The 25,950-nt window shown below is 44.6% G+C and overlaps 2 protein-coding genes across 2 annotated transcripts in view; one reads left to right on the top strand and one right to left on the bottom strand.

Annotated features, from left to right (window-relative positions):
• The first annotated feature begins 670 nt into the window (after window positions 1-670).
• Window positions 671-3,143, top strand: LOC146190003 (uncharacterized). The gene has a single exon (XM_084604726.1). It carries the CDS (start codon window positions 876-878, stop codon window positions 1,887-1,889), a length of 1,014 nt encoding a protein of 337 aa, XP_084460852.1. The 5' UTR covers window positions 671-875; the 3' UTR covers window positions 1,890-3,143.
• Window positions 3,144-6,310: 3,167 nt separating this feature from the next.
• The window catches only part of LOC146190002 (uncharacterized), a 32,195-nt gene continuing 12,555 nt past the window's right edge, over window positions 6,311-25,950 (bottom strand). Inside the window, exons 5-12 of the mRNA XM_084604725.1 lie at window positions 18,184-18,329; window positions 17,201-17,433; window positions 16,334-16,478; window positions 14,224-14,414; window positions 13,442-13,633; window positions 12,523-12,598; window positions 10,572-10,624; window positions 6,311-7,288 (exon numbers count right to left, since the gene is read on the bottom strand). Of these exons, the coding sequence (XP_084460851.1) occupies window positions 7,169-7,288; window positions 10,572-10,624; window positions 12,523-12,598; window positions 13,442-13,633; window positions 14,224-14,414; window positions 16,334-16,478; window positions 17,201-17,433; window positions 18,184-18,329 (1,156 nt within the window). The 3' untranslated portion in view covers window positions 6,311-7,168. The remainder of the gene's footprint in view (window positions 7,289-10,571; window positions 10,625-12,522; window positions 12,599-13,441; window positions 13,634-14,223; window positions 14,415-16,333; window positions 16,479-17,200; window positions 17,434-18,183; window positions 18,330-25,950) is intronic.

Here is a 25,950-nt window from a genome sequence, read left to right as displayed (position 1 = left end):
ACTAAACTATAGTAGTGCAGAAAAAATGCATAGTGGTTGACGGTCGGACTTCAACACAAGATTTGCACTCCAAGATATGAACCGAACCTCAGAGACAAATCTGGCTCCGATTTTTTGTTGGGGCCATTTCGTTAACTACAAAAACAAATCTTGCTCTGCTGGGAATCCTCAGCATATATGCCACTGGTGGAAATTTTGCAAGTAGAACGACTTGAAGTGGGTTGTTGGAGAGGGAGCACTTGCGAATGGGACCACTTCCCAGTTTAGAAAACAAAACAGCTAGAACTGCGACAGAATTACATTATACTTTCATGGAAGGGAATCAAGGCACACAAGCATATATAACTCACGAGAAACAAGTCGGACATGTATATAGTACCATGAACTCTATGAACTATACTCCACTGTAGCGCATAGTTTTGCTCCGACTTGTATTATCCTTTTTGTGAGACTCTGATACTAATACCAGCGAAGGAAGCGGCGACTTCAAATTTGCCGCCATAATGACGAGGATAATGCAATGTAGATCTCGAATGATAATGTCCATGGTTTGTAATATCCATCGTGAGCAAAAAGCTCTGTAATGGTCCAGCCAGGAGGCACTGGAAGCCGTGTGGCTGCATTGGTCGAAGGTTTAGGTTATTTGTATGGTTATTTGCCACTGTGACCAATAAACGATGACTGTGACAGCCTGATAGCGTCCTCGAGCTGGCCATGAATAAATCCAATGAAAGGACAATTTGTTGCCAAAGTTTTGAGCAGAATTCGGTATGGTATTTTATAACCTCGGACATGACATCTCGATAGCATCGATAGTTTTGTCAGATTGTTCTCGTGGAGGATATACTGTGAAGTGACGAACTTCATGCAGTGCAATGGCTGAAGGAAACTCTCCGTCCGAAGAATGGGAAGCCCCCGACAAGTCTTTTCGCAAAATTATTTTAAATGCTGGTTGCGTTGGGAAAATGCCTTTACATGAATCGTCGTGCCAGCTGCAAGTTTTGTCAGACGAATACGACGTTATTGGTCTCGGAGGCGGCACCTCAAGTAAAACTTTAGTCATTGGAGATGTTTCGAGCGAAGTGGAACTGATCCTTGAAAGATGTGTGATGACGATGAACGCTGGAGAGGTTTGCGACGTTTATTTCGCCCTTCCGCTGACTGTTACTGTGCCATACGTACCGAAAGCTGCCTATCTTTATGACGGACATCAGCCAGGGCCGGAACTCGACAACATCCAACGGGTACCAGCCAGTTGTCTGTTCAAAGACAGCAACAAGGAAACCGGCGATGTTTCATTTGGCAGTGGTGCACCACCCGCGAAGATCGATGTGGCCCCCAAATCTTACAAAGTTCAAATTAAGTTAGAATCGTTTAGTGACATTCCACACGTTTGCGATATGACCGTTGCAGACAAGTGGCGGTACGCGTGTGAGCATAAGGACAAAGGTAGCCGCTTGTTCTCGGCAAAGATCTACCGGTGGGCATTCAGGCACTTCAGTTGGTCATACAAATATATCGTTTCATTAGAGCATGACGAGGTGCCTGAAGATGTAGCCTCAAAGCTGGAACTGAACATCCAAGGTTTGAAGCTAAAATGCCTCCTGAACCTTGCAGCATGCCAGTTGCAAAACTTCTCCTATGGTTATGCTGTTGAAAACTGTACACAGGCTCTGGAAATCGATCCTGACAATATTAAAGCCTTGTACCGACGCGGCACTGCACTTATCCAGTTACAGGAGTATGAGAGGGCCAAGTGTGACCTCGAGAAAGCCAAGAATTTGGACCCGAAGAATTCAGCTATTGACAGGCAACTGGAGCTCCTTAAAGAGCGCACGTCCAAGCTGAACAAATATTTTGCTGTTGCTATGAAGAAGCTGTTTGAATAATAAAAGTTGCTAAAGTAATCTACAAGTAATCGATTCGTATGTGCCCGCTGTAGCCATGAAATAGTTTGTATTAACTTGTCACTTTCATTTAGCAGCACCACACTTATTGCCTATTATTGTTTTCCGGATTCTGGCTGTTATTTTGTAATGAATTGTGTTCCATCTTCCTAGGCAACCAGACTCTCTTTCCCCATGTGAACTTAGTTCTTTGCGGAGATTTTGACTACCCAGACATCAACTGGGAGCAGTAATCAGCATCTTCGCGTCGGTCAAAAAATTTTCTTGAGTTAATTCTTACTTTCTAACTGCTTCAGTCTGTTCGTGCTCCAACATGTGCTACCAACATCCTTGATCTAGTATTTGCCTTGAGCCCAAATTGTTTGTCTTTGTGCATACTGGTGGCCTTAGTGATTGTAACCTGCTATTCTTTAATTTTTTCGTTGCCATCCCTTTCCTCAAGCAATCATTAAAATATATTAGAGAAGAAGTAGACTATGCACAGGACCTAGTCTTTTCTTTTTTGCTTCAGTAAATCAGCCCATTCCCAAACAGCAAGCAAAATATTGTATTGCTCATGGAATCATACGTCCCGCTTTTATGCATTTGTGGAGATGCTGCTTTCCAGTTGCTTTCCAACACCTAGCTTGTTACTAGCTTGTTGCATCTGATTGCGATGTGTTGTTGAGCTGTGCAGTCAGTTGTTAATTTGAGAAAATAAGAATTGTTGACCCTACCAACAGGGTGTAAGAAAGCATGTCTTGTACGTCTTGTTTTTCGATAACACTTACAAATGTGCGCGTTGGTACTGGAGGAGGCTAGCTGAGGGAGCTGAGACGTCATGAAAGCGCTTAACTTGCTTGCTTTCCAGGCTCTTTACTAGTGAAAGCTTTGCGGCACGATTGGGAGACTTCGATTACTTGAGAGCCCCTAGATTGATGCAGAGGGGCCCATTGCGACATGTTTGTAAGACATTAAGCAGTATTGGTCTGCACATAAAAATGTGTTAACGCCGTGGCGCTGCAATTTGCAGTAAACTTTTCTTTAATTTCTAGCTGTGTTGTGATTCACAGCTGAAAGTCACTTTAGATCTCTTTCCTTTCAAAGGAAACATATTAGTATCAACTTTGGTTCTGAACAGTTCTTTCAGACTAGAAAGTGGGCATGTTTTGGAACGTGCATTGTGCACTGCATGCAGACGTGGCTGTCAGCAAAAACATTTGGGTTACTCTTCCAGAAGGCTGCCATACATTGCAAATTATTCGCTCACGGCCCGCAGATTTGCTGCATTGCTGTGTTGACGACACTCCAGTTCAGTAGCTCGCTTGATAAAGCAACTACTGAGCCGAGCGACCAGGGTTTGATCCTGGCCGCAGCTGCAGTGTTTTAATAGAGGTGAAATGCCCATTTACTGTGCGACATCGGTGCACTGTTAAGAAGCCCATGTGGTCAAAACTATCTGGAGCCCTCCACTGCAGCATTCCTCAGAGGCCAAGTCTATATTTGGAATGCTAAACACCACAAACCAAACCAACTTAACCAATTTGTTGTATTGTTGTTCGAGTTAATGCTATTAGCGGCGATCTGCAGCCAGTATAGAAGTTATATTATCACACTGACATTTTTATGATTATATCTGATCTAGAGCAACAGCAGCATCTGCATGCACATGGTGGATAGTTTGTATAAAACATGCAACATAACCTGCTGTTTTCTATTTTTCAGAAAGATGCCATGAAGAACAGAGGATGCACTGAAGGCAATAAATATTGGAAATGTAGAAAAGTCCATGCCAGCTGGTGATTGCCATGGTCCAGGACATTACTCAGACGTGAAGGCAGTAAAATGACCAAGAGTGCAGCGTTATAAAGGAGTTTATAAGATTTGAAGGCTGCAAAGAAAATGAATTCCCAAGAAATGTAACCCAGTGAACTGGGGAATAACGGGAGGCAGTCTGTACTAAGCAAACACTTAAACAAGGGGGCACGGCAAAGTCTTGTCATTGAGACTTTTGCTAGGCAGTCGCCAGAATTCGCAAAATCATGTTTTCTGCAGTACTTGTCACTAAAAAGCTACCGTTGCGTCCATGTGCTAGAAAAGCTGCTGAAACTTGCTTCAAAGACACCTTCTTAACAGTGTGTTTCAAATTGAGTGATTTCACTCCACTGATGAAGGAATGCTTTGGGTGGATTTTCAAAGAATAATTATATTGTTTTTAGCTAGGTGGTGCACCAACTGACAACGCTGATAATTAGTTAACCAGAAAAGAGATATTGCTGTCGACTTGAGCTGGTTTTTAGCCGCTTTTGTACTACAGATGGACTGCTTTATTATCATTTAACTCCTGGCATTAGTCTAAAATTTTTCTTCAGGTGGGATGACAGCTGTAAAGCATCTACTTACGGCTAATTCACAATAGAAAGGAATGAACTAGAAGAAATAGAGCCGTGTATCCAGTTCACTTTGAAACTCAACCGTGTTAAAGTGAATAAATAAGAAAAAGAAATGCCGTTGAGAATGCAATCCTGCCGCTTTTCAGATGACCTAATTTCCTAGCAGTTTCTTATGTCATGGAGGGCCATTCTTGCAACCCGAAAGCTGAGCGGTTCAGGAAAGCAGGTAAGAGTGGACCTCGTTTTGGCAGTGCACAAGTGGTTTACATTCCACAACATGGTAAAAGAAATGGCACAGACAGACCACAATGCAACAGGAGAGGAAAGCAATTCCTGTACAGTGAACGACTGCACAAATGCCTGGAGTGCGACATTCAGCCTTGAGAAAAATAATGTGAACTGGAATTCCGTACACATGGGCATCAGATGTCGAGAACCACGTGTCACGAGGCGAGTATATGCGTCTTGTTAAAACTGGCTCTATTTCATCGACATATGCACTTTGAAGACAAATTAAGGTGGGCCTATTTTAGTTGGTCACTGCATTTTATCAACACAACATTCCGCTGAAAATGGCGGTTTTACATTTGCTAGGAAAAATATTAAATACAGGTACCTTTGTAACGGATTACCTCCGACACCATTAGCTGCAGGCTGATCCTTCAAAGGAACAAAAGCCAGATTTTTCGGCAGCAAATAAAGCTTGAATGCCAAAGGGTGATCATAAAATTATTCCCATTATTGATATCACTTGTTTAAATAGAGTCGTTGGAAAAAAGAAAGTGTGTTCAATTTTCAAACCTATTTTTTTGTGCTTTTGTGGAGTCTTTCATTGCCACAACGGCATTTAACTACCAAAGTTTTATTAATAGGATTTGTCGGCAACCAAGAACACTTCATCGAAGTGTTCCCGGTTCATTCAAGTTTTTTTTTTCTTCTGGCTTTCAACCATGCTTGCCTCACTATTATTACTAATTACTATTATTAATTATTAGTAATATACTGGGTTTCAAAAGCAAAGCACACCTACCTGTGAAGTGTGGACAGACATATCCATGGTAAACTGCAGTTTCATCGACTTCCTCACAACTTCAAAAACTACAAAAAAGAAATTTTACCATATTCACAATGACCACATTCCCTTACATCCCAGTGCACTGTTGGAAGGTGAAACTGCCCAAAATGCAGCGGACAACCTTCATGCTCTACGTTAGCTCCAGGTTGGTCACGAAGATGGTTAAGCTAACGCGGAAAGGCGGATTCAAAAAGTGATAAAACAGAAAAGCGGCAGTTAGAATGCTGCAACATGACTCTAAAGTCATAAGAACATGTAACCATGCTATATAAAGTAAACGAATTGTGCTGAAAAGATCGAGTCAACTGGTCGGGATTCGAACCCTGAGTCAGACACTCTATTGCTAGGTTGTGCAGGCACTCTTATTCGGCTTGGCTTAAAGGGGGCTTTGTATTTGTTTTATGGTCTCACATACCAACGACCACTGGTCTTTTGCATGAATTCTGCATTTGAATGTCCCAAGATATGTGTAACGTCGATGAGAAGGGACAGTCACTGGCTCGCCAAAGACCGATGTGAAGAGTGCTGGATGCATGCCATAATTGTTCATAGTACTGCTACTACTTTCGACAGAAACGAGTCTTAAGGAATATAATTCTGATCTAAAAAGCAGTGTTTAGTTATGATGTGGCCACATACAAAGGCCCAATGAAACTATCTGAAAGGAGAGGTAAAATGGGGACTTGTTTTTTTTTTTTTGCTGTCTTGGCACTGTGTTTGCAAGCAGCACCAGACTGAAGCAAGTTGAGTACTCTTGGGATGTACTTGCATTGCAGGTTGCTCCATCATAAAGGGCATATTGTGCGCCTTTTACAGAACATTAATAGAGATTTTTAGATTTAACCTCTTCACCCACAAACGAGTGAATTACTAATAGTATTTCATAGGTCTACACATGAAGGGGCTTCCACAAGACATAACCAAACAAAATTGGAAGTTAAGCACATGAAGCACACTTTATAAACAAACTTTGTTTTTTATTTCACCAAACAGATTCCACATACATTGCTTGTCCAACGTATAGCCGACATGGTTAGTCACCGGCATAAATATGCATTTAGGATTACTATGTACTCTGCTCCAAATACAGCAATAATTCAATACTCATGTGAGTTCTGACAACACAGATTTCGCCCTCGACAAACAATAACCATAAATTCGAGCTTTAAATACTTTATTGCTCTTGAAAGCACAAGCTCGACAGCTGCTTTATGCATATCAATAGTATTGCAATATTCGCCCATATTGTAAAGAAAAAAAAATATCACTTGGTGATGAGTATGTCATGCATCAGATCATGCAGTTGCTAATGCGCTACGCACAGTAATAATGCAGAACAGAATGCACAATAGTTAAAATGCAACACAACCTTTGTGCGAGTAGAAAGTGCCGCTAGAAGCCTTTCCAGACTTGTCCCGTATAAGTATAAAAAGAAGTATAAAAACAAAGTACCACGTGAAATCCATAAAAATTCTTTGCTAGAGCAGGTTTTTCAGTGCTAACCGGAAAAATCTGTAAGCTGGTAAATTTTTTTCTTTAAAATAAAAAAACAAACAAAAAAAACTCGCCAGACCATCTGGCAGCTACTAATGGAAAAGCAAAACAAAAAAAGGCCTCTGATGTATGTTGCCACTGCAGCCAATCAATTGCAGAGTCGAGGATGAGGAGGAGAGGTGTGCCATTTGGAGTAATAAAATTAAAATATAGAATACTTAGAACATAACTGTGTACCAGCTGAGGAGCTTTGCCTCACAAAGTTATCCGTTTTCCAATTAGGACAAAGATAAGGACCTAAGTAAACAAGGTCAATGGCATCACGCCGATATAGACACAGACAGCTTGAGACCTATCTCATCGACGAGCTTCTTTACACGCTCTGAGGTGTTTGAGAACTTCTGAAGGTCCGGCCCAAGCATCTTTACCAGCGCGGGCACCTGTATGAGAAAAAGAGAGAGAAAGAGGGGAGAGAGAATGGTTTAAAAGAATGTATAATTGGGCTAGTTCATAATTGTTCGTCACTAGCCAAAAGGCGCAAGACACGCAGACCCAAGAAAGATAGGAAGGCGCTCAGTCCTGTTTTCCTTCCTTGTGTCTGTCTTGCGTCTTTTACCAAAGGTGAATGGTTTGGTTTATAGTTATTTAACGTCTCAGAGCAACTCGGGGTATGACCTTTGTTGTAGTGGAGAGCTATGAAAATTTTGACCAACCGAGGTTCTTTAATATGCACTAATATTGCACAGCACGTGGCCACCTTGCTTTTAATCTCCGCTGAAAAGCTGCTGCCCCAGCCGAGATTCAGACAACGGCCGTACAGTCAGCAGTTAAGCGTCCTGAGCGCTGAGCAACAGCGGTGGGACGAAGGATGAACGAACGGAAGTTGCGACACACTGGTTGCATCTGGTAAGTTCCGATTAATGCTCCTTTCTGAGTGGTTTTCTGTGGGCAGTTCTCTCTGTTTCCATCAATGATATGCAATGCTTGCTCTATGATGCCAAATAGTATATAAGCAGTTATTAGCAGTTGCCTTTAGTGTAGATATATTGTCACGGTGTGAAGTCTCTGATCAGAAGTCACCGCGGGGCACAGGAGTAACAGAAGTCACAGTGCGGCAGGAAACTAGCAGGCCCGCTTCGACAGAAGAACTTCAGTTTCTTCGCCTCGAGGAGGCACACGCTCGCGATCAGCACAGAGGGAAAATAAAGAATGCAGCGTGTCATTGCCCCCCGGGTACAAGAAGCATCGTCCCGATGCTGGGAGTGTGGGTAGAGATAAAGAAAAAAACCATTGCACGAAGGGCAGTTGCTCACGCACAGAAAGAGTCAACACTATCGGTCGTAATACGGTTTCAGGCGGACCACGTGGACCACGTCCGGGAGCGTGGAGCGTCGGGACTTTTTAAATCCATCAGGAACAACCTCATAGTTTAGGTCCCCGACTTGGGACCTAAACTATGGGGCCTAAAGCGTCAATATATTTTCTTTTGTTTCAGTTTGAGAAATTTTGTTCAGTTAAATCTGTCTTAAAAATATTTAAGACCCCTAACTTTCTGTAGCAAGAAAATTTAATTCTGCGAGCTGAGAACTAAGAATGCGCGAAATTCAGCGGGGCACGTTATACGCTTCAGAATGCACCATAATGCAGTATAGTGTGGAACATTTATTTCTAAGCTTTTCAAGATACAGTAAAACCTCGTTACCAGAGACAATCAAGAGACCTGAAAAAGATGTCTCTTGTAAACAAAATTTCTAAAAGCACTGTGTCGATCAGTTTACTGCACATCAGCATATAAATGCATTCACACGCATTAACAGGAAATTTCTTAGGAAAGCTTAAAGTTATTCATACTAGTAGTATGTATTTTTGTGAGTGCAGAGTGTGTTCCTTCCCAAATTTTGGAGGTAAAGCACTTCACTTTGCAAGCCTTCCTATTGCTCTAATACCTTTGAAGCACTCTTACATGCTCGTCACCCTCTGATGCTGACACTTTTCCTCTGAAATGTCCTCGCTGTCCTCCTTCGTGGAATATGTGCCATTTACTTGCGTGAGAACTGCACAGTCTGTAAGCTCTTTGGCAGCACACAAGATCCACATCTGCAGATACGAATTCCTCAAAAGATTCTGGTACCTCAGCAGTCTCTTGGATGCTTGCCCAAGCTTCATCTTCAAGGAAGCTTTCCACAGTATCCATATATGGGCCCTCTTACATCATGTCATATTTAAAGCCTGCTTGTCTGAAACAGTTTTACACAGCTTCATTTCTCAGGCCATTCCAGACACCTGAAATCACCTGAACAGCAAACTTCGCATCAATTCTTGCTGCCTATTGAGCAACAGGCATTCTACCGACCCTGTTTTGTACAGCAACTTGACAGAGTGCATAATGCCTTTCTCTATTGGTTGAAGGCAGGGTGTGGAGGCTGGAGGGAAAAACAACTTTGGCAGCTTTGAGCACGAGAACTTTGGTGCTTTTAATGCTGCAAGAAGCATTATTCACAGAGAAAGACATCAGGATTCGGAGCTTTCATCTTGTGATCAAATTTTAACAGCGAGGAGTTAGAAATGCTGGATGTCATTCATGCATTTTTATTTGCTTCGTAGGTGACAGTAATGCGATGCGAGTGGCTGAAACAGCGGGGTCATTTTGACTTTCCAATTATGGGGAAGCACTTCTCAGTTCCTGACATATACAACAAAAAGGATGCTTATATAGAACAGAATTTAGCTAAGGTATCTGAAGTGCACCATGTACGAGTTGTTACGCTTCAGCTGCACTGCATGAGCACACCGGGTTGTGTCTCTTCTAAATAGTGAAGAATTTACTCCAGGGACCTGAAAAAGTTGCCTTTAGTATCCGAGTGTCTCTTATAACCATGTCTTTCGTATTTGATGCTGTTAACATGGCAGACATAGGAAAACCAATCAAACCAATTTCAAATGTCTCTTATAATCGAGTGTCTCTTGTAACGAGATTTAACTATTTAAAGCAAACTTCACTGCCAGACTCAAGAGCCGCAAGGAGAATCCAGCTTTTTAATGACCTTGGAGCACGCCAAGTGCAAAGGAGAAGGCATGGAAAGGAAGCAGCGCAGGTCGTTACGGAAGAGACGGCACCAGAAGAAATGAGGAAATGCAAAGAATGACAAGTGGGCGCAGGCAGGGCAACGCAAAGTGCTTATCAGCAGCAGCACAGCGGTGGCTGCTTCTGCGTGAGAGACTGCGTGCATTAAGTTATAAGCTTAACTTCGCTCAGTTGTGGCACGCGCATCTGGAGCATTGCTTTTGAAACATTTTTTACCTTTAGCGTACCATCTGTGTTGTGCTTTTTGTGGGGTCGTCAATTGTGGTTTACCTAAACAGTATGCGATGGCATTAGAAAAGGTATTAGTTTTTTTCCGCTCTCAACTCCATCTTGGCATTATATTCACGCAACTAAGGTCTTAAAACAATCAAATTTCCGTTACACGTCGTTCCTGATGATGCACGTAACAATACCATCAAAAAGGATGGCTGGTTATCCCGCGCTTCCACAAAAAATGCTTAAATCTGAGATTTTCACAAGGTCATGGGGAGCTAGGAGGCTTAACTATATCTATAACAAGTAAGAAATGGCCGTTTTGACGCTTACAATGTCGCAGCCAATTGCCTCCCAGCACAAATTATACAGAAAAATTGCAAGGGCTGTGAGCAAGTTTCTTTGATAATTATTTTGATACTTACGTCATTGTAACTGATCTGTAGAAACCGGAGCAGCGCTGTAAGGCAGTAGAAAGCTGCAAAGGGGAAGGAACACTGAGTTTTAATTAAAAAGCTTCATGGCAACATCGCAGCTACCTAACTTGACTGCACTCAACTGAACGCTTTGCTCAAGTCTGCTTTGCTTCCGAGTGATGCAATTCCCTCTGTATATTTTTTTTACCAGTATGGTTATGTAGTTGTGGCTGAAAAGGTTTTAAACGAGCTCTAAAGACACATTAAAGTTGACTGAAGTCTACAGATTACTGCATCATAACGACAAATGACATTACTTTTAGATTCTGAAAATGGAGTTTTTTGCATGGCAAAAAAGCAAAAAACCGTGAAAGATGTCGCTGCCCCAGGCCTGTTTTACAAGCAAGCTGCAGTAAGCTCTCTTTATTTCGTGGCTTTCTCTGGGGCTAAGCCTTGAAAACTGTACTGCTCCTAAATGCACTTCCAATCAGTGATCAGCAAGTCAATCGTTCAAAATGTGATCACCAGTATTGTGAATCGGAATTCGATGATGAAAAACAATATACCATTTTCAGCTCTCATGCCCATGACTACAAATACAGTTGCTACCAAATTAAAAATTTTTAAAGATTAAAAGGAAAAAAAAAGGCCAGTGAAACCAGCTGAGTGCTACTGAGAGTTGCATGGCCTAGTTTACTGTATTTTATCGTTTCTAAAGCTAACTAATTACTAAAGATTAATTAGCCAACTTTAGTTACTGGCTGCAGGAACAAGGTGTCAATTCAGAGGTTGTAGACAGTCCCAAAGAGCAGTCGAATGAAATGTTTGCACCAAGGCACCACTACGTTGCTTTATTTTTACCACTTGTTCAGTAAAGAAGCTTCCCCGTGAAGTGGAAGCTTCAGTGTCTAAAGGAGTTCCTCAGAGATCAAAATCCACTTTTCTCTGGAGCGTTCTCAGCGATGGGGCTTTCCATGTATACTGGGCAAGAAATGCGAGCCTGCAGCTGGCCACATAGTAGCGTTCATGTAAGGTCAGCAAACAAAACTGTGTAAATGGTACCTCGGTGCAAACGTTTCCGTCGGCTGTTTTTTAAGACGAAACTCCAACTTCTGAACTGATGCTCTGCTCTTGAAGCTCTTAAAAAAAAACTCGGGTACTCAATATTTACTAATTAACAAACTTTGGCGAACCAAACGAATTTGGCACAAACACTTAAAACTGCTTAGGTGTAATTAATGCCCCTTCTTATCTCTTCTTTGTCCTCCACATGTGTGCGGCGTTTCGCCTCTGCCTCTCACTGCCGCATCTCTGCAACTAGCTGGCAGTTTTGTCGCATTGCCTCGGCCTCTCATAGTGTAAGTTTTTTGTCGGTCAGTCATTAGGCATGTTGAAGACTCTCATATGAGTACAATGCTTACGCAGTGCAATGCAGACATTTTCCCCCGCATCAAGTGAAGTTCTTTTTGGCGCATCTCATTCTTCTATCCGCGCACCTCATCACCGTATGCACACTCTCAGGGACGCTCACCTGCTTTCCATGTGTGTATAGACGCACATGCAAAGACGAATGCACAAGCATCCGCGTGGAGAGTATTCTTGTTGAGAGTGCTGGACGATGACCTTACGCTCTCGCCGCTACTCCCCTCGCATGCATGCTTTGATATCTCCCTTTCCAGGTGTGCCCACTGCCTTGGTGCTGCTGCCAACAAACAGCTGGGATTTGGTACCATGAAAACGGCATCACCAATGGCTTTTTCGATCAATGGGGCTGGTAACGCTTCCACTTTGAAAATACTGCAGGCTAGGCCCTGCTACTCTCGAAAGCACTCAGTTGATTTTACTTTGCTAGGACATTGAGTCTTTTTTTAAAAGCTTGGTAGCATTTACCTGAAACACTCGGTGTGAGAGCCATCAAGTAGCTACTATTCTAATTCTAAAAGAGTTCACAATCTCTTGCCTTGTTCCTCTTTGATGTCTCCATGCAGGTACTGCAGAATGGCTGTGGAAAGCTCAGTTGCCGTGTCATCAAAAAGCTGCGGTCAGAAAACAAATAGAAAGAACAAAGCACTTAACAGCACGCCTCACGTTAGGCCACACAGCTGACATGCAAGAGGGTGGATCTCCGGAAGATATTCAGCAAATTTCTTGGTTTTTGTTCCTGTTTCCTTACTGTTTTCTTTACTGTTATCCTTGTTTCCACAACTGCTTTTAGTGCTGTTCTACAAGCACTAAATTTCGAGCTGGTGGTTTTAAGCTGCAGAGCGATTCTGATGCTTAACAAATAAATCGCATACGTTCCAAAACAGCATCTTTTTAAAGCGAAAGCCTTTAATGGCTTATGCTGCAACGGACAAAATGTGTCCCGCTTTTGCGGCATTCTGATTGGCCGAGGCGGGATGACGTCATAGAGGTCTCGACCAATCACAGAGCACCACCACAGTATGCGCGAATGCGTGCCTTATATGGCCATATGACAATCAATGATCAGTTATTAGTTACCAACTGATGTTTGATTAAGTAAATAATTAAACAACTAATGATTAAGTAAATAATTAATTGCCTAATTAATCACCAATTCGTGCCTGTTGAGTAGTAGAATGCGGCACTCAGGCTTTCGCCTTTCACTACTTTAGTCGCTAAGGTCCCTCATAATTTTTTTTTTCAAAGATATGTTCTTGAGTTTGCTGTCTCCTGGAGTATTTCAAAGCCTTCCCTCCATGAAGCTCACACGATCACCATGACAGCGCTAGCTGTAGTACCCTGTTATATTATCTTGTAATCTCATTTTCGGCACCATAACAGACATTGCAAAGGACTCCGGCGGGTTGAAACAGAAGCATAAAAGGGCGCCTGAGGAGAGCGTTGGATGAACGTACCTCTTTGAGTGAGAGGTTGAACATGAGGGCAGCACTGCGCTCTTGTGCGAGGGGCCTGTCACACAGGAGACCATGGACAACTGCACGAACCGTGGCTTTGGCATTGTTGCATGATTGGCCGCTCTCTTCGCTCCACTCGGAAATGTAGAGCAGCCAGTCATAACTGCTGACATTGCTGCACAGGTTGCAAAGCTGTGAAAGTGAATAAGAAGAAAAGGTCATCAACAGCACATCTGCTGGCAAGCTATAAAGAAATGGCACGAGAATTTTGTTTATTACATTCAGCAAGCGTAGCACCCAGAGAGAGATATTATATGTACACGATAAAAACGATGTCAGTAAAGGGAGGCAACAGTGCAAGTATCACAGCAAGATTCTTATGCACACCCCTCCCCTTCCTCCCCACTCTCCTTCCCTTGGTGTGTAGTGTGAGGAGAGGATAACCAATGGTCGTTGGAGGTAACAAACTGGATTCCAAGGAAAGGAAAGCGTAGCAGGGGGTGGCAGGAAATTAGGTGGGCGGATGAGGTTGAGAAGTCCACAGGGGCCAGATGGACGCAGCTAGCACAGGACTGGGTTAATTGGAGGAATATGGGAGAGGCCTTCGCCCTGCAGTGGGTATAGTCCGGATGATGATGATGATGATTCTTCCCATGCTGCCTTGCTAGAAAAGTACCTATGCCAATGCTGTACTTTGTGCCACCACCAGCTAACAAAACATGATTGTGTGCGGCAACGTTGCATGACAAAGTAGTCGTGACACAAGCGGAGAAGCAACGTACCAGCTTGAGCACTTCGTCCTGTTCTTCAGTGGGCAGGTTCTCGAAGCTATACACGTAGCTCATGATGCAGTGGGTCTTGCGGTCCTGGTGCAGAAACAGAATGACGTCTTCCTTGAGGGCCGCCGCCTGCAGCACTCGCAGCAGCGACAGCCGAACCGCCGACGACAGGCCCGGGTCGGTCAGCAACTTGCCTGCAAAAACCCCAAGCTCATATGCAATTTGACTGACGACGACATAAAACCACCGGGTCGAACTCAGCTCACACATTTTGTCGCTGTCGTTGTTTCGATGTGCTATGTGATTTCGTTTTGCGGCAACCTGGCTCGTGTTTTCATAACCGCAAGCAACAGCTTTGGCTGACTTTCCACGGCTTGCACACGTCCCTGTCATATTTAATAAGTGACGTGGCCCTTGCTACCCACCTTGTCACATGCGAGATGTTCACATCACATATGCACGTGGTGCAAACGGAGAACATGTTCTTTTTATTCGACGACATAAAGAGCAGAAATCTTGATGTACACTATTTCAAATACTGTTGAAAGTACTGTCGAGGCTTCAATCGCACTTTTGCGCAGCAAAGCAGCTACGACTGAAAAACGCACCAGTTGCACTGCATCAAATGTGATAAATGGTCGCAAAAAACAACAACATAATGGCGTCATGGAAAGTGGAATTGGCAAGCAAAGGCCTAGCAAAGACCACAGACAAAGAGTGATATAAATGTCGCGACAAATCTGTGAAGCCAATCATCAGTCTTGGATATGCATTCGTGCCCCGCTTATAGATGGTGGAAGCCGCTAATACAATAGGGCTGCTGATATCAATTCTGCAGAGAGTTTCTAGTGCCCTTTTGTGGTGGTCCACGGTCCCAGTAGCAATGCTGCAGTTTTTTAAAAATTTGGAATGTTTCCCACAAATAGAATTAACTCGTAAATTTTGGAGCAAGATTACAAAATTGTAAGGCGGGTCTCATTTCATACATTTTACGAAAAATCCGAAGAGTTGGAAGGTATGCAGTACATGATATAAATGTAACTGCACCTTGTGTTTATGCTCGTAATTGCAGAAACCGTGATTCACAACATATAAACAGAGAAAATCAGGTATTGACTGCCAGAGATATAGGAGGTTTGAAGCAAGGTCATTCCTCCTAACTGAACACCTATAGAATTCTGACACCTATATTGTGACATACCAGGTGAAGGAATGAGTTTTGAATTCTTTCGCCCTGATTTATTGTATGCGATAATGCAAGTAAAACTTCATTTCTTCTCATAAGTTATTTTATTTGCTAATATTAATCCCGCAAGAATCCTAATTTTAAAAATGAATACCAGTTCGACCTTTGTCCTTCTGCAGTGCATAAATCCAGTGCTGATGAAATTCAGAAGGTTCACTTATTGTTTTCAATGAGCAGCCATTAGAGGTGAAGACCTGACTGGTCACATAGGGGGAACATATAGCTGTGACATGAACAACACGCCGCTTGTCAGCGTTTTTCATCAAGATGACAAACAACACTAAGGCATCAATGCCAGCAATAATGTTGGCTTAGTGCTACACTTCGTGCCCACAAATGATTTGGTTTGGTTAATAGGATTCAGCGTCACGAAGTGACATAGACTATGAGAGGCACAATATAGTGGAAGTATCCATTAATTTCGACCACCAGAGAATTTTTTTAACGACAATGCAAAGTACACGGGTGACTTGCATTTCTCATCAAATCGCAGCTACTCTGTCCAGGATCGAACCTATATTGTCCTAGTTATCAGCAGGCGATTGTTCTAAACGTTGAGCCACCACTGCAGGGCCCCAAAAAATGGGTGACAGACTGTTAAGATATGCTAGGTCGGGAATTTCACACCAACAGCACGAGAACGATGCTCAGAGCTTGGCGTATCAGGATGACTTTTAAGCTCACTTTTTATTTTTCCAGCAAATTGCACACACCCAGTTTTATGCTAATAGTTACTTCAGAGTGCTTACATGTCAGGTTGCCATGTTCGTACAAACTTTGTGCCCAGCAGGCCTCCAGTATCAAGTAACGTGAGTGGGTTACCTGTACAGAATCACTCAAAGCCTAACAGATGAGACTGAAACATACTGAACAAGTCGAGCTGCGGTGATCCGAGGGCCCACGCGCCATTGTCTGTGACAAGGTACTCGTGCAGTTCCCTTAATGCCGTTCGCTCCTGGTCGTTGATGACGCTCTCCAGATGCCCCTCGAGTTCTTTCAGTGCTGCAGCACCCTGCAAAGCAGTTCAATTGAAATGGCCTCAAGTTCTCAGACACTATTACAAGCTAAGCTTCGATCAATCTGACCTGCAAGGCTTTGGTCATATTGACTAGCCAGGTTTTTATCAAATGAACCTTGAATTGAAATGAATTGCAATAATGTTCTCGTGCCATACGCTGCCAATGAATTTCATTTTTAACATTTCAGTACACTAATGTTCCACAGCAAAGAAGAGAGGTACCAACTAGCATACCAAGGTACTCCAACTAGCCCAACTGCAAGCGCCTATCAACTTTATTTCAAAATCGCAAAGCATCTTCATAAAGGCAGAATGCATTAGTATGTGCATGTATCTGTGCACATCCCTCACCACTGCTTGTAGTTTTGTACTTCTAGCCCTAATAGATGCTCCAAAATGCTTAATCACTCAGGATCAAAAGGATTCATATGGATTGCATCCGAATGCTAACAGCTCCTAGACAAAACAGACCATTGACCCAATATTGGTATTGTGTTGGCATTGTACCGGACCTATGTTGGATCGGACATTGCCAACATAGTACCAAGATTGTACCGGTGGTTTGTGGCGTTTGGGAGCGTCATCGTGACTAGCAATGCATCGCAGCAACTTCAGTAGATAAATTTTATGCTCTGCAGGATTCTGCATGACAAGTGCTCTTGTTCTGATCAACTAAGTACAATTATAGAAAGCAGAAAAATGGAAGAAAGACTCACATCGACTTGTGGGTAGAAAACTGGTGGATCACTGTAGCGCCTGGACTTTCGGATGGGCACAGAAGGCCGGTCCTCCAGTTCACCATTGCTGTCGGCTGCTGCCGTGTCGGAAGCAGGCCGTGCAGGTTGCTCTGAAGCCGGTTCTGTTGCCGGCTCTGAAGCTGTCTCCGAGGACATCCTTTGAGCCGGAGGTGGTATGGGCCGTTGATTCACTTGTTCAGCTGATGCTGCAGCTAAAAAAAATTTTGTCTTCTCTTAGTACAGCTTCCCAAGCGAAAACGAAAAATCAATGCTTGTTGCACACAATGACAATGTCTGACAAACACCAGTGCCTACCTCTTTCTCAGGAAAAGCTGTTAGACAGAAGGTAAATAAGACACAGTAAAAAAAGTGAAGTAAACACAAGCCAAATCAGCTGCAGAGTTAACAAAAAGATGCTGGACTCAGCAATACTTGCAGGCGAGCCTCTAGAATCTTCACAAGAAACTGTGAAACAAAAGCAAGAGCGACATGAATGCTTAATACAATTGATCCATTTAAGTTACACTAATGAGCTATTGCACATATCTGAGTACTCTAGAAAAGACAAAGCCGTTGTCTGGGATAAAGCACTTTTCAAAGTTATTTCTTCTTGCTTGATATACAAAAATACTGCAAGAACACTACGATTAAAATTTGTACATACTATGCAGGCTTGCCTATATGCTCGCATAATGAAAATAATTGTACTTTGGAATGAATACTCTGCTAACATAAGACCAAGCAGATATCAATACAATGCTATCCAAAGAACAGGCATTAATGGAAACGCATATAGTAGTGACACCTGGCAGCATTGCATATAAGCTTGTTATGCTATATAGCAGCCTCTGACTGATTTGCTTAAGGTGTTAATAGCAAAATTGCACCAAGAAAAGTTCTAGGGATTCTCTACTGTCCCATTTTCATTCTGAAAGATCATAGCAGCATGCAGCATCACTCACACTCCCTGCTATTGGTCGTCCACGGGTCTACGGGAGTGAAGGGAATGAAGTCCGTCGGTGCTCCTCCACCAAAGCTCAATCCCCGCGCTGTTTCGCCTCTGAGCGAGAGGTTCTCGAAGTAAGTCTGAAGCGTGCCGCCGAGTGGTCTGCGTAAGAAACACAAGGCATGACATTTGGCAGAAGAAGAGTGAGACTGAAACCAGTACATCCCGCCTTGCCATCAACAAAGAGGAAGAAAGGATGGGACAACCACAGTACAAAGGAAACAGGAAAAAGAAAGTGGTTAAACCGATGTAAAAAATGCATGTAAAAGCCCATCAGGCCACATCATTTGCGACACTTTTCTATCAATACAGTGAAATTTGATTAGGTTCCATTGCTCATAAATTCTGCACATGGATTGACACTAATTAATACCTACTTGTTTGAGTTGCGAAAGTGAAAAGCCTGACACAATTCATTTTAGTAAGCATCATTCATAAAAAGAGGCTGTAGTTGATAATAGGCCAGTCGGGCACAGTTCCACAAATGCAGAGTGCCCACAAAACAAACCAAGGTTGTATCATAGATCTGTGCATTCAATGTTCCCTGACACACAGAAAATATAAGGAAAGTGGGCAGGAAAGTGGGGTAGTCACAGTGGCAGAGTATAGTGGTACCACTAAAACAGGGCCTTTCATGCAAGCGGTGTCAGTCACCAAAAGTATAAAAAAAAAGAGTCTAGGTGTATCAAATGAGCTCTAACAATCACTTGCTCACAGCTACTAAAGGGCATTTTATATGACAGAGGGAACTGAAATGATGACATCCCAATAAAAAAACCAATAGGTGTGAAGTGCAATGTCAAGTTGCAGTTTAAATCTAAGCGTTCAAACTGGAACTCAGTTATAAAAAAATAAAATAAAATAAATGACAAATGAAAAATGTACAACTGCAGGACACATTCTGCCCGCAGGCCCAGACAAATTAACTGAGTCTATGCCACTGAGCCATGTGTTTATGCCACATACTATCTATAGAAGCATCAGGCATAAGATAAGGGTCTTGGTTACACTTCAACAGGCAACCTTTTCAGCCATCAGAAAAATGTGGACACATAATGCAGTTTCAGCAGGAAACAAAGCATTGAATCCCCCAAAGCCTCCGCTGGTGGACAAGATACTGACTGGCTTTTGTGACATCCATTTAAGGAGCACAGCCAAGAGCGGCAGCAACGATCGAAGCCTGGCACATTTAAAAGAGCACACAATAGATGGATGTCACGATGCGCAGAGAAGCTTAACGTCGATTACCTCACAAATGCAGCGTTGATGGGTCGCAGGAGGGGGCGGCAACAGCAGCGCACAGACAGACAACGAGGAGCAGCCCTCCTCGAGAGACTTCCGAGAGGAAAAAAAAGCGACTGGGAGGCCGCCACCTCTCCAGCTTTGGGAGTTTGAAACCCGTGCCAGGTTTAAGCTTTCAGAACTCTCCCCTTCGACACCCTCGCCACCAAAGCGCGCTTTCTGCTTCTTTCTCCTCACACTTTGAGAAACTCTGTCCCCTCATCATTCTGAAGGCATCGCGCGTGCCATCCTCCCCCCTCGCTTAAATGTGCACAGGAGACGTACCCACACCCTCCGAACACTGCTGCCCGCCGGCGGCTATTTAGAGGAAACCCTAGCACCTCGGAATAGAACGCTCGGCTGTCTACCCCCTCTCCACAAGTCGGCCGAAAGGGGAAAATGGCGCGCGTCTCAGCGCTGAGCCACGCGCGAGGCGCGTCGCCAGGAACGAAAGAAGACGTAAGGAGGAACGATCGCAAGAAAGAGGTGAGAAGAAAACAATGACAAACGAAACCGAAGCGAACGAAAAAACCACGCGGGTTGAAGGAAACGCGCCACCTGAGATTCCGCGCGCTGCGCAGTCCCGGCCGAAGATGCGGCGCCATAACAGTTGTAAAAAGTAAATATGCTCGAAAGTGACGGAAAGAAGAGGCCAGACCGGCAAGCGTGCGTAGCGACAAAAGCTGCTTGCGGGTTTTGCGCGCATTGTTCACCAAGATTGTAGAAAAGAGGGGGGAGGGGGGGTGTACACGCAAGCGTGCGGTGGTCGTGAGGAGACCGTGTTTTTGAAGTCCCCATCCGCTTTTGCACAAAATAAAAGAACAGCAAAAAAGTTTCCGGATCGAATCGTAGCTTTCGCATAGCTGAGAGCGGCGACGGTGTCGCAGGTCGGGCACTTCGTATACTTATAACGCATGCGCACAGGCAGCCGTCAAATGTTAGTGTATATCGAAAGTATATATCGATGCATAGTAACCACGTGGCCCGTCGATCCGGGCAAAAAGAAAGAAAGAAAAAACAAAGTAAAAAAGAAAGGCTGAATTACAGGCACCCACACTGTGAAATAATTGGCTTGTCCCGGCGGCTTTCCCTCCAGGGCGAACGTAATCCGCTCATTAGGTCAACCGCTGCACCTCCGTCTGTTTCTCTAAGCCGACGTTGAACATCACGAGTGTGCTCCACTGCGGGATTCGGCGCCAGCTGCATGCGCTCGTCTTTTGGTTCGCTTTCCCGAGAGCACCGACATAACGGAGCAGCTCTCTTGGCACTATCGCTTCCGTGCTGCAGCACCTTGCCTAGGCGACCAGAGAGTGAGGTAGCCACGCGTGAAGGCAATAAAAATCAGACGGGAGCGATAACATCACTCGGGGACCCGACGCAGGGCCCATATTTAAGAAAGCCTCTGCACTTATACTTTTTCCGGTGTTCTTTTTTTCTTCGCGACAGCCTCCCTCATTTTCCCCCTTACTCTTCTCCTTTTTGGAATCGACGCAAAACTCAGTTGTCTTATCGTTCATTCTTAACAGCTTTGTCAATCCATGGCCATGGAAGAATTTTAGCCACGCGACGGCTCAGGGTGTGCTAAGTATAATGGCTCACGCCAAGCCGGCATAGCGCCGATACCCTACCGATACAGGCATGACCTACAGCATGGATGGATGAAAGGAATATAGGAGCGTCCCCTTTGAAACGGGGTGGTAGCAGTAGCTATCATGCTAATTTTTTTCCCTATATCTTAATTATTGGTTTAGATTGGTTAACTAAACCATCATTCTATTTATTTAATTTTTGTTTCTACATTACTAACATTATGTCACTTCTCTGCTTTTAAGCCACCGATCTTGGTGAGACGTTCAGGAATCGCTTACAAAACGGATCGGAAAAAGGGCGGTCTTAAGTAAGGCCCGTAAATGACTTAGAAAAAAGCACAATAGGACCCTTGGGCACTGTAGTTGTGACCACTGTGGTTGTAGTATTTTGGCTGCTTTCTGCTGCTTGTAGAAACGTCAGCCAGTCAGCATGCGTAATATTCGGGTACTGTGAGTGACGCGAATGCTAACCTGCAACACGGACTACAATTTTTTTCTTCACTTTTTTTTTTTTTTTATGGATTCTGCCCTTCTGAAGTGAATGCGACGCGCGCCTTCGTTCCCCGCCGCCTAAACAGGTTTTCGACAAGGTTATCGCTGTGGAGATATATAAACTTCACCAGTGTAACAAACCTATGACCCCCAAGTCATGTATCGGCCTCTAGCTTTTTATTATACGCCATCCGAATTCCGTTCATCCGCAATGGGCAAAGGCCTGTTTCAACGTCATATCCGGTAAGCATCCCAACTGCGACACGCCGTTAGGTGCACGCGTCGTCTGCTGCAGATAATTTACAGGCTTGTTACACAACGAAATTACTTTGCTAAGAAGCGTAAAACGTCGCTACGACTAATTTAAGGATTGACATATTACATTAACAGGAATCGTAGCCAAAGTAAAATTTTGTCGTAGTTTGTTTTTATCGTCCTCCTAGCCTTTTATTTATTTTTTTTTTCTGCCTCTAGATGGCTTGCACTGTCCTGAGGCTGAAGAAAAGTGTCAGAGTTTGTGTTTCCCTTCGTGCCACTGCAGAAGCATGTCTTCTCAATCTCTGTCGCTGACGCTTCGTCGCCACACGAACTTCGCGACGGTGCTTCTTTTGCTAAAAATAGCCCTTTCCCCCACCGGTCTAGCGCTCACGAAACAGACAAGACGACGACCGGCGGCTCCCGTCATTGTTATGAAATAACGCCCCCGCAACAGCTCTTCCAAACCGCCAGGAGTAAATTATAAAGTGAACTCAGACATGAGGAGGATCCGGATTTCCCTCCGGGATATGGAACAACTAGATAGATGCGTTCTTGCTTTGAATGATGCGATGTCGCGGATGTTTCAGCGAACGCTCATAAATACCTAAAAATACGTAGTTTGAAATCGAATAAAAAAAGTTTTATGGAACAAGCTTTCAGCCACGACGGAAGCAATTTACTGTAAAATATATTCTAATCACATCGCTTATTAACTAAAACTCACTAATTTACATTTAAATTAACACACTTGGGTGGTTAGTGAAGGGAGTCCGAAGGCATGAGGAGGATGTCATATCAGTTTTTGAAACAAACAAATATCTTGCTTTCTACAGCTTTGAAGCGCAAGGAATTTCGGTGTTTTTTCCGAACAAAAGCGAAACTGAGAGAGAGCATGTCAGACGTGCTGAAAGTTCGGTGGAAGTGCGACGTCCGCTGACAATGTACCATAGTCACTGTGGTGCGCAATTTGAACTACATGCGCTATTGTACATTCTCTCGATTTGCCAATTGGTGCAAGGAAAAGAAATGATAGTCACTTTCAACTTCGTGGTCGTTATATTTCTGCGATCAAGGAAGCGAAAGGAGGCATGGCAGGGCACAGTAAAGAAGGCAGTTCGAGTTTGGCGCCATAGTCACTGCATGACGTCATCAGCCGTTTTCATATTGAGCTTCCTGCGTGTCTGATGTGATGACTTTCAGTTTAGTGCAGGAAAAAGCCTCGGCCGATTGACTCCCGCTGCACGGCTTCAGAAAATGTTTTCTTGCCCCGCCGCGGAGGCACGCGGTGGATTACTGTTCCAGAGTACCCGAATTCGAACCTGACCGCTGGCACCTGCGTTTCGACGGGGGCGAAACGAAGAGGCGTCCATGTGATGTGTCGAAATTATTCCATAGCCCTCAACTGCGGTACCCCTTTCTTTCCGCTTTCACTCTCACCTTCCCTTCCCTTACGGCGCAGTTCAGATGACGTCTGACAAATAATGCGCCTTTCCTTTCCTGTAAACCAATTATTATTATTATTATTATTATTATTATTCGTTTCAAAAACTAATATGGTACTGCCTTGTTCCCGGCTTTGAACTGACCGCTGACACTAACCACTGTGTTAATTGAAATGTGACTTGAAAAGTTAAATTTTAGCTACGCAATTAGAAGGGTTTTTACAGTAATGTTTGCTGTCGCTGAGAGTGTTTCTGACAAAATTAGGGGGACGTTCCAGTACCGCCTTTAACACCGCCTTCTAGAGCAACTAGTTCGGTCGAAAAGCCATCACCGCGTAGCTCAGTTTCGGCTCGGGTTTTCGGATTTTGTCGGAAGTATTCGGAACGTGGAAGGAAAAATGGAGTTGTGGAGGTGTCTCTTTCCTTGTAGTAGTGCAAATGTCAACGCCACCCTTATTTCCCTTGCCCGCAAACTGTCCGCACTCACACAACAACGCGCCTAGAGACTCTCATGCTCCCCAGAGAAGTCTGTGCTCCTTATACTTCGCCCCACGACCCGCGGATGCCACATCGCATCCGTTATTGAACTCGACGGCTGTCCCGACCCAGAGGTGGATACCGTCCGGGTTCTGGGACTTCACATCCAGAAAAATGGCAAAAAAACTGTAACACTCAAGAAACTCAAACGACAGGCTCTCGCGATATCGCACCTCACCCACAGAGTTTCAGGCTACCACAGAGGCATGAAGGGGAACTATACCTATGCCGTCTCAATCACGCCTTCGTCATCAGCCGTTTCTTGTACACAATCCCCTATCTCCGACTCAACAGGCAGGAAACGGACGCCTTGGATGTCATGCTACGCACGGCGTTCAAAACGGCCCTACACTTGCCGATCAATACCTCCACAGAACGCCTTCTACAGGTGCCTCCACGGAAGTTTGGAAGCTTGTGGAAGACCATAGCCCATCCCAATACTTGCATCTCACCCAGACATCCGGCGGATGCCATATCCTGGATTAGACATTCGCATACAAACGAATGACGCTACCCATGGAGGAAGGAAAAACGCTACCCTCCTTCCCACACGTCGTCCTTTCCCCAGAGACCTTGTCATCAAACCTCTCCCTCGCAAAATGCACTCCCAGCATCACGAGCGGCGCCGCCGAGCCCGAGCAGAGGCGCTAAACGGACGCCGTATGGGTGGACACCGCATGCACGGATGAGGGAGCGGTGGTGGTCATCACAAATTCCATCATCCAAAATTGCTACTGTCCCCCTCCTTTCGGTCGCCTCTTTGGGGGCAGCCGAGGAAGCAGCCATTGCCTACGCGCTTGCACACACGGAAGAAAGCTAGATAATTTCTGACTCTAAAACCACGACACTAAATTTTGCGCGTGGTAGAGTTCACGTTTCTGCGTTCAGCATACTAAGCTCGCCTGCCGCCAATCCGCCCCGCCATGTGGAGCATGATATGGGTGCCTGCTTACTCCGGGAATCCCGGTAACGAGGCCGCGCCGATGCGTTAGCCCGAAGTTCTTTAAGCAGGGCGCCGGTGGCCTCCAATCCGGGATTCACGCGGGATAGCACGCACCCCTTCAGTAAACTAATGCAGGCCTACTGGCGCAAGCGACTGCTTCATGGAGTGCCCTATCCCCCACCTCTAGATAACTACTACCAGACGCCCTGGAGACGACTCCAGACGCGCACCCTCTCGTCCCCGTATACTATCGTCTCACTACCACCAGACCCTCACCGATCCCCCCTGCACTCTTTGCAACAACCCCACCGCCACCCTCATCCACACATTCTATTCCAATGACCGGTGGATCCTCCCTCGCCGAGTTTGGAGCACCACCTGGGAGGACTAGGAGACCCTGCTACTGACAATCCGGTCCGGCAGATCGCCACAGACTGGGCCGCCGACGTCATGAACCATAGGAACATGAATGTTTGAGTGTAGGGGGGCAAAGGGGGGGGAACAGGGGTTATGCTTGCCCCAAACTCTTCTGTTCTAACAAAGTTTTATCGCGAAAGCAATACTACTCCTATATTCAGCCCAGATGGCTGTGACGTCATACCAGCTGCGAGAGATGGGCTACCAAGTCGAGTCGTCGGGTGGCGGCGGTCGGTAGGCACGGCGCGCTGCAGCTCGAGCCGCGCTGCTACCGAATGGTGGCGCTGCTGTCACCTCTTCTCTCGCAGTTGAGAGGAGGAGGAGGAAAACAACGGGTATATAAATGCTCGCGCTTGCTCAGCTGAGGCACTTCCTATGCATCCTGATAAACAGAAAGAAAATTCACGCCGTCTCGATGAAACCAGGAAACGACAGCGGGCTACAGAGACAGATGAAAAACACGAACAGTGTCTCGCTCGACGGCGTGCTCAAGATGCAGCTAGACGAGCACGTCGCGCTTCTCTTGAATCGTCCTCAACTGGTGACGACTCCGAATGGAACGTAATGAAAGCTGTCCATTACATTAATGTCATTAAAATATGTGTCCTGTGTTAATCGTACGGTTAACATGGTACACCATAATTGGCTACACTACAAGCTGAACTATAGCGTAGCCATGCTATTATTGCTTTCGCAACCTGCTGGGCTTAAATAAAGCTAAGCCCCAGCTAATTTTTTACTACTACTGCTACTACTGTAAATGT

The sequence above is a fragment of the Amblyomma maculatum genome, chromosome 5 (assembly GCF_055883805.1).
Source record: "Amblyomma maculatum isolate TAMU_Amacu chromosome 5, ASM5588380v1, whole genome shotgun sequence".
Taxonomy (NCBI): Eukaryota; Metazoa; Arthropoda; class Arachnida; order Ixodida; family Ixodidae; genus Amblyomma; species Amblyomma maculatum.
Note: the sequence above shows the minus strand (reverse complement) of the source record. Positions and strands in the feature narration are given on the sequence as shown.

Coding starts and splice junctions, on each gene's coding strand:
- LOC146190003 (XM_084604726.1), top strand. CDS start 876: ATGGCTGAAGGAAACTCTCCGTCCGAAGAATGGGAAGCCCCCGACAAG.